Genomic DNA, 9,405 nt, shown 5'->3' on the forward strand with positions numbered 1-9,405 from the left:
CTTCACCTTTACACGGAGATTACACTGGTCGCATATTTCCGCTGCAGCTCGATCATCTGTCTCACACTGGTCAGCACTGATGAATGTATTGACCTCCACAGTAGACTGGATCATTTGTTTGGCTTCTCATGTTTATTCTGTCTAATAATGTATCAATTTGCTACTTGGCTCCAGACGGATGAAAAACGTCTTAATCTCATATATCGTTCAAGACGGTGAATTGGTGCAGGTGAAATAGAATGCTGTCAGACGCTCGGTAACAATCAGTACCAAACGGATACAGTAAAAAAACAGGACAAGAATAAGCTAAACGATTAGTCTAGCTCTGCACGTTCATCACTGCTGACAAGGCCGGTAGAAAGTCTGTTCTGGCCTTGGTGCTGAAGAAGTACCCAGTACCGGTTCAGCACCGAGAAAATCATGAAGGTACAGGTTTGAATTCCAGGAAAATCAATAAGCGAAAGCTACTCTTCCAGGAGTAACATGGACACAGAAAACATGGACACAGACAACATCCCACAATTACAAGTAATAACAATCGTCCATACAAAATATCATAAAAACGCATGTGCCTTATCAAGTATCTCAATGTCGAGCCAAATGTATATATCGCCGGGTATTATACTTGGATAGACTTACATAAGTGTTTAACTGTTTGACGTGGTGTATTCATATGTATAATCTACGGCCAATTATGAGCACAATGAGTTCAATTCAAAGAAAAACACAGAATTGCACGTTTAAGACTGGTGTTACAAATATGAAAACATCATCAAACTATTTTCTCAATATTCAGGTATTAATCCATTAAATGAAACACTACGAAAGCCCCTTAGTAACAACTGAGAGCCACTATGTACACATATTCCCCAGATTGCCTGATAAAAGTAATGTATTTTCTCTAATAATAAGTTTATGACATTTTACAATATATATCATATATTCCATGTCGATCTCATACTCATAAACCATCGTGAGCCAAGACAAATTGTCATGTTGTTGATGAGCATTTTTGAGGAAGAGCAAATTAGACTTTCTTTTGTTAAAGTCCCCCAGAGTAACAAAATCATTAGGCGCTTCAGCATCATTCATCAGTGTCTACTCATCTAACCTACTGTACGTGTAAGGCTGATTGCCACCGTTGATTCCGACAGAAACTGTCGAAGTTGCTTGGTTATACACAACACTTTGGCCTGAAGGAGACTTCTTTTTTGGTCCCCGTAATATCCAGAAGTATATTACTGAAAATATAAAGGCACAAACAAAGAGAGTTCCGGCTACTGCTGCAAGAAGAGGCCTGACGAAAATAGGCAGTGAGGACGGACCAGGAGCATTGTTTTCTGCCCTTTCTGGATGGAGGAGGGAAACAGTTCGTGAAGTCAATGGGCTACTTAGATGAGAGTTAATTGTTGTTTGTTCGCAGATGGAATCTCCAAGACCTACGTCCTGTAGCAAATTTTTACCTTGAAGATTACTCGGTCCATCGCATGTGATCTGCCACTCAAATGCGAAGGCACCTTTCATTCTTTGCCTAAAGGAAACCATCCCACAGTCACACTGCCAGGGGTTATTGCCAATACTTATGTTTGTGATGGACGCCAGTATGTCATATGCCGTAGCGTTTTCATTTCATTGTCCTCAATCTGAAGATCTGTCAGCGAAGAGATATCAATATTTGATAAGGCCTCGGCGGGGAAGACGTTGATCTTGTTGTGGGACAGTAAGAGTGCCTGGAGCCGTGGCAGATTCACAAACGCGTCAGCGGCAATGCTGCTGATGTTGTTGTACTCCAGGTCTAGGTGCTGAAGTTTCGGCGTGCCGCTGAAGGCGCCTGCCTCGATACTACTGATGTCGTTCCTGTGCAGGTCCAGCCACTCCAGGCTATCCAGGCCCTCAAAGGCGTCAGCTGGGAGGCTGGTCAGCTGATTGTTGTCAAGATGCAGGGACGTCACGTTATGGAGGCCCTGAAATACGTTAGCTGGGAGACTGGGCAACTTGTTCTGGCCAAGCCACAGTTCCCGCAAGCTCCCGAGTCCTACAAATATGTCAGATGGGAGACTGGCTAGCTCATTTTGTCCGAGCCACAATTCCTGAAGCTTACCAAGTCCCGCAAATATGTCAGCTGGGAGACTTCGCAGTTCGTTCTGGTACATGTCTAAAATCGCGAGGTTACCAAGTCCATTGAATATATCAGCCGAAAGACTGGTCAATTCGTTCTGGTAAAGATCCAGGCGCTGCAGATGACCGAGTCCGTTGAATATGTCGTTTGGTAGAGCGGACAATTTGTTGTGGTAAAGCTCCAAGCGCTGAAGATGACCAAGTCCTGCAAACGCATCGGCTGGGAGACTGGCAAGTTGGTTCTGGTAAAGATACAATTCAGTTAAACTAGTCAAGTTACTGAATGTCTTACTCTCGATTAGAGATATCTTGTTATTCCCAAGATGTAGGTATGTTACATATCGGTACTTTAAGAAGTCAGACTGGCGTAATGTGGTGATGGCGTTGTCGCGCAGGTCCAGACGGACGATGCTGGCAGGTAGGTCCTGAGGAACACTGGTGAGGCCTGACCCGCGGCAGTCACAGGTTAGAGAACAGCTGCTGCTGCAGGCTGTGGTCGGTCCGCTTTCCTTCAGGATGACCAACAGGAGAAGGAGCACCCATTTCACTTTGTTGGACATTGTGCCTATAACAAAACAGAAATGAGAATCTGAAGGTTGAAAGACAACATCATCTGAGCGTTATCTCTGTATATCTCTACATGTGCAGGAAGTGCTTATATTTTGGCATATATCAGGTAAAAGACGCATACATGTACTAGAAAAAAATAGTTCACCTCAATTCACAATTCAAAAAGTTTCTTTTGCTCGTAAAGGTTGCTTTAGTCTTGCCTATATAGTGACTACACACTATTGTGGTAGTAGCAGCCCATGGATTAAGGGGTTTAGTGGTCATTCTGTTAAGTAATGTAAAATTAGAGTGGTGGATGCAGCTCGGTGTTTGCAGAAAGTTCAACCCCTTTACTTAGGTTGATCACTCCGAATTCAGGCCTAGCCACTGACGTCATCCCTTCGGGCTTTCGACTAACGTTAGATATGCATTATTATATATTCATATTCATTATAGATTTACATTGACTGGAGTTTCTTGGTGTATTAGATCTTACGGTACGTTTTTCCTTCTATATAGTGTCGTTTCGGGGGATATTTTTCTTGCAATACGGTGACAATGGAAAAGTCTCTTGAAAGTGTAGCTATATGTTTCAACAAAGGGCTCAAAACTATGCCGTGTCCCATTTCTAGATGAGTGTCAGACCGGTCCATCCGCTTGTCACCGTGTTTGTTTGTGTAAGGCGCCTCTTACTGGGTGCACGCAAGTAACCGTACCCAATGACGTAGTCTTGATTTGTACTGGTTAGGAAACGTTAAGCATGGTCGTTGACCTTTTTTCTGCACAGATTTCACTATATTTTCAAAATTTTGTTGTTGCTATCATTTGCTATCTGTAGAATATCTATGTTATACTTATTGTGTCAGTAAAGCTGACTTGAATATATCCCAAAACGTTAGAAATAAACAATCAATGAATGAACTTTATTGGATGGCAATTATGAATGAGCAGGCAGTTTATTGAAGTATCAATTTGCTTACAACTTCTTGTCATTGCTATCGTTATTGGATGGGCCGACTACATTCTTTTCTCAGTCAGGGTTTAAAACTCTGTTACATTGCTGACACCTTGTGACATGGTGACAGTTCCAATTCCCATTTCCTCGACGCCATTTTTAAATGACATTCGAACCAAACATTTAAGCTGACAACTGTTCCTACACCAGAGTTTCCTTTACCTGCAACGAATCGTAGAGACATTACGTTTTATGTAGGATAATTGAAGACTTACCTTGGTGTAAGCGCCTGATTGCCCGGAATCTATAGAGATCTTCTCAGTTCACCTGAAGTGTCGGGAGCCTGTCTGGTGCAGTGTTCTTCACCACTGTGACGTGTCTGATCTGATCATGGTTGAACCTGTGATTATCGGGTCCGATCAAGGCGTTGGCTTCAGTTCAACATTGCATGATACGTAACATGCCTACAGGCTACCTCCGTGGTTTGTGTATTTACCTGTAGCAACCATTTAAGAGTTCTGCGGCACATGCGTGACGCAAACATACCATTGATAAGATCAACAACAGAGTCCTTTAGGAGAATAGTTTTGACATGCCAAAAGAAGAGGTATTACGTACATACGAATTCAGTCTTAGAGAGACTATTTCTCTCTTTAGAAATCTTCCGTCAAACTGGCGTTTTCGAAAAAGTAGATGCAAACCGCTAACGTCAAACGAATGCCAGATGTCATGACCTCTCTTCACACAATAGAACCTCTGACGTCACTCAGCCCTGTGGCACGCACTGTAGGTCAGCTGCTGTAGTGTCCACAATCGTCAGGTGTGTTAATAAGGTATCCTCAGGCGATAACAGCGGGTTTCTGTATCAGTATAACTGATATAATCGTCCTTTGGCTTAACACATCACGTCAAGCGGGTGTGTTACGCCGTGCGTCAAAAACATCGCTTTTATTTTTAGGATCTACAACATTTCTTGCTTTAAGTCATGCATCGACATGTACAATGGTCGCATCTATTACGTTGCTTTGAGAACCACAGTGGTATGTATCAATTCATGCACGACATGTAAGATCTAGATATAGGATAGTAAAGGCTTTTCATATTAACTGACATATACACCGTGCATCATCAAGTTTATGCTCTACGTGACGAAAGAGTTGTTTCTTTTGTAATAAAAAGAAAATTGTTTTGCATCCTGCTAAACAGGGCTAAGCACCGGGCTCTTCAAGACGGTAACTGTTATAATCAGTAAATCACCTAGAAGACTGTGGATCGTAGTCAGTCTACTAGAGACTACAGTCTATTAGAGATCCACAGTCTTTTACGTTATACCTTCTCAGTCATGCGCTTAATAAGGCCAGGTGATCAGTTTTCTGGCTAATAGAGAGAATTGTTATTGTTATTCTTATTGGAGCCATTCAGCGCGACTCAGGTAGCCATGGGACTGAAGGGTTTGCTTCGGTTTGCAGTGGATGATCGCTGACTCAAAAATTTTTCTTCATATGTAAGTTTAAATATTTTATTAGTTCTTAGCTTGTTTCCAAGATTCCCCGTTTTATCACAAAGTTGCCTTTTAGTCTTTGTTTTAGCTCAGATTGAGCAGATGAAGTGTTTCGGTCTTAAATAATCAGAATGCAGACAAAACCGGACTCCTCAAGGATTCTACTAACATTTGAAAGCCAGCATTTGATTTAAACACTTTTGGTTCGCCTCAACACGCTGCTAGAAGTGCTAGCCTATAGGTGTCACCGGTCGATAACTGCAGAAAGCTTCTTACACCCGGTGTTCCCTTTGCTCGTCTTTTATCGGCTACTTTAATTAGAAATTTTCCCCTTCCCCATACCCCACAGGACGATCCAGAGGTCCGCAATGGTCTTCTTCAAGTGGACAGAAATGCATCACTCTGCGGCGAAGTGGTCAGATAGTCCCATGTGCGTCGCTTGCAGGGGATCTATAGATAACTTTGCGTCTTGCGTGACAGCTAATTTAAGGTGGGGTCACACCTGCGTATATATTTAAGTCCGTATGAGGCGCGCATGGGAGTACTCGCCTCCACCAGGCTCCACAGGTCGTTGTAAAAATAATAGAAATTGGACAAACGTAAACAGGTAACATGTCAGACGAGCTAGCTGGGTCGCTAACCATACTTCTCGGTCAGCTAACTGACCTGGCAGGTTATGTATCTATATTTGTCCAATTTGTGCTATTTTTCCCGCAACCTGTGGAGCCTGGTAGAGGGTTGTGAAATGTGAGCTATGAAGCCTAACGACTCAATTCGTTGAGCCCTCACATCGCTTAGTCATACCGCGATCGCAACAAGGCGGTTGTAAATTAAGTATTGATGGTCTGCGACGTCGATGACTACTGATGAATGATTAGTTACCTGTGGGCAACAACGAAATCGATACTACGACCGAAGGAGGCCATATACTGGCCAGGTTCAAAGCCACCAAGATCAAGTCCTGATCTCCGGTCCCAGATTAATCATGGCCGCGATGAGGAAAGTTTGACGACAGCCGCTGCAGTCGTCAGCAAGAAGTTTGCTGACGTCTCCTGACTCAGCAGGTAGCCTTAAATGACATTACACTCGCGACTCAAAATGTGATGCTTCACCCCTAGACTGTCATGATCAGGTTTAACAAATGAGTAAACACAGAGTACGGTATACCAAATAATAGTCTTCATTTTTGTTCTTTCAAATATTTTCTTTGACGTTTGAAATGACTTTTTTGGGCATCCTATGATTAAGTTTTCTGCATTTTTTTGCAATCTACGGCATATATTTGCTCATTTTACAGCTGCTTTGTACGTTTCACAGTATGGTTGAAAACTTTGAAAAGATCGACTACAGCCGCTGCAATCGACAGCAAGAAGTTTCATGACTCAGCATGTAGCCTGAAATGAGATTACATTCGCGACTCAAAGCGTCACGTTTCACCCTAAGACTGCCAGCAGTGCAAAGTAGGTACTAATGCCTGCAATCCCGTAATTAGAAAGCATGATCGCAAATCGTTAAACGCTCAGTCCGTTAGGCCGATATTGCCCTCACATGCTCTCGCTATATGGCTCAGATGTTCGAGGGTCTGCATGTTTTTTTGGGAAAGGTCCTGGCAACGCTTAACAGTGAATTCGGGATAACAAATAGCGCTTAACGTAGAATTAAAACGACCAATAACACTTCACGAAGAATATACCGATAACGCTAGATGTTGAATTAGAGCGGGTCGGTAACGATTAACGGTAAATTGAAATGGGTCGTAGCGCTTAACGGAAAAAGGCATACAGACCGTCATGTTCGATCGAATTTTCTTACTTTTTGTGAATTTTGTCGTCCTCTAAGTCATGCTTTTCAGTCTTACGCAATATCTAAATTTTTTTTTTTAAATCAGAGAAAATAACAAAACAATGACGCAGTGAAGGAACCCCGCAGTGACGCAAGCTTGATTCAAGTGCAGTGAGTGTGCACCTCAACTATTAGGCCTATATTTCCGCCCTCACTACTACGCCCTCACATTCCCCTTGCCATGTCTCCGATCTTGGATCGGATGTTCCCACCAGGCACGTCATCCCTGACGACACAGACCCTTTGTCTGTCACACGGGGATTCAGGTTTGATGGAGAACTCACTCCCGATACTCAGCGAGGGGATTAACCTTTTCCCTGCATTAGTCGTGCTCTAGATGCTGCACTAGTCCTGCTCGAGATGGTCTCGTACTCCACAGTAAGGCTGTGAGAAAAACAAGTTGTGTTTCCAATTATCTGAACTACCCTAGCAAAAAAGCTGCAGACCGGAGTCTTTTTCGGGTCGTCAGCTAACAAGGACACAAAAGTTTCGATCCGATTGATGAAATTAGCTTAATTCACATTCTGTTAACTTCTTAGGGCTTTGGACAGTTAATGTACGATTGTACATGTGTAGCAAACATTGTATTTCTCGTAATATACTTGTGCTTACAATGTATATCGGTATAATTACATCATGATGTTGAAAATCCCAGTGTTCCGATGCATTTTAGTTTTACATGGTAAAACATTGTATTTGTTGGATTATCTCGGCCGAAATCTAGAAAAAGAAAAGAAAAAGCCCAAAATAAACATCCATACCTACATACCGACCTTACATTTTCAGGGCAGGCTTTTTTCAGAAACACAATAATAGCGTACCCAGGCCTAAGCTACATTCCCAAATACCCATAGGGTTCGACAAAAATGCATTAGGTTCCGCCCGAATGGTATGTCGAATGAAAGGCCTGACTTGAGACCACTGTTGAATAGAAGGAGACTTGATGATACGCGTGGGCGTGACTCAGTGATGATGTTCTTTTATCTCATTGTTTGCAAAATATGCATGACGCCATGCCCATAAGTTGGATAAACGACGTCAGAGTTGAGAGGTTTCTCTATACGACATGATTTCCCTCTTTCTTCTTCTACTTAGCGATATATATATATATATATATATATATATATATATATATATATATATATATATATATATATATATATATATGTCAGGGTAAAGGCTGCAATTTGCTCACACGGATTAATCTCGCTTAAGACGATTAAGCCCCGACATAGAGAATAAGGTTAACTCATTCACCACATCCTGTTACAGAATAATGTTCCTTAATCGTGTGAGCAACAGACAGATATACGGAGTGACAGACGTTAACACCCAGCCTCTTATCTGCAAAGTCAAGCATATTGGACACGACCTCAGAATGTCTAGACATAGAGGAGCCTCTGCGGACGTATGCCTTCTATGTCCCAACCCACGGCAAACGACGCCCTGGTCGTCAGAAGACGAACTACCTGACCTACATACAGAACCTGCTGCGGGATACGGAAGGCGACCTGCTGAGACCTGGCACTATTGCTGCACTGGCTGCGGACAGACAGAAGTGGACAAGACTGATTGACTGATGATGATGATGAAGCCATAAAACTGATTTGCAAACGAAACGAAACGTTAACTTCAAGCTGAGTGTACCATGTTCCTCAGAACTGTTGATAAGGGAAAACACTGCCTTATTTTGTCTCAGCTGTACTATATTGTACCGTCTTCATGTCGTTTGTATCGTACGAGTGTTGTTTATGGATAAAGCCAATTAAAGGTCATCTTGCGAGTGTCATCCGCGTCTGGTCGAGACTTTGGTAGAGTACCTTTAGTGTACCAATTTGTCATCCTACTCGCCTCCCTAGCAGACTCTATGATAAATTTAGTATGGCCTTCCCTCTGATAGCACATCGCCTTCAGAGTACTCAGCCTTTATTGCATCGGCTCGTTGTTGCCAGCCTCTGCATTTGCAGTACAATAGAATTGATATGCCATGAGAGAAAAGACACAAAAAGGAGGTTAATAGAATGCAACCTTATCACACTCACATGGCCGCTAATGATCCCCGTACATTGGCTTATTTCCACCGATGCTGTGCAGGATTTAGCCCAATCCTTGAATGTGCCCGGTGAATCCGTGATTCATGTCGCAATCTTCACTCTCATCAGCATGGAGACCTGTTAGCAGATTAGCTTTTACCGCTCTGACGTGCAGGACATAGGAAGAAACATGTCCAAACTTTTACTAACATAACATAACATAACATTACTCTTAACAATCTCTTTCTAGTTACGCTTACGACGGTCGGTATAGTTTGCATGAAAATAGGCCTTCGCTCTTTAGTTTGACTATATACATATATCTTATTCTCCAAACAAGGGCTGACTCGCGGAGACATAGTATTAGTCGGAATTTTTACCGGCTCGCTCCGTTTTGGGGCAGAGGT

General features: G+C 42.6%; 1 protein-coding gene across 1 annotated transcript; it reads right to left on the bottom strand.

Moving 5' to 3' along the window:
- Positions 1-218: 218 nt before the first annotated feature.
- On the bottom strand, positions 219-2,678 carry LOC118417542 (leucine-rich repeat-containing protein 15-like). Its single transcript, XM_035823129.1, has one exon. It carries the CDS (start codon positions 2,676-2,678, stop codon positions 1,581-1,583), a length of 1,098 nt encoding a protein of 365 aa, XP_035679022.1. The 3' UTR covers positions 219-1,580.
- Positions 2,679-9,405: the final 6,727 nt, after the last annotated feature.

The sequence above is a fragment of the Branchiostoma floridae genome, chromosome 6 (genome assembly GCF_000003815.2).
Source record: "Branchiostoma floridae strain S238N-H82 chromosome 6, Bfl_VNyyK, whole genome shotgun sequence".
In the NCBI taxonomy this organism is placed as follows: Eukaryota; Metazoa; Chordata; class Leptocardii; order Amphioxiformes; family Branchiostomatidae; genus Branchiostoma; species Branchiostoma floridae.

Bases quoted from the DNA above. Each gene is read 5' to 3' on its own strand.
- LOC118417542 (XM_035823129.1), bottom strand. From the start codon at position 2,678: ATGTCCAACAAAGTGAAATGGGTGCTCCTTCTCCTGTTGGTCATCCTG.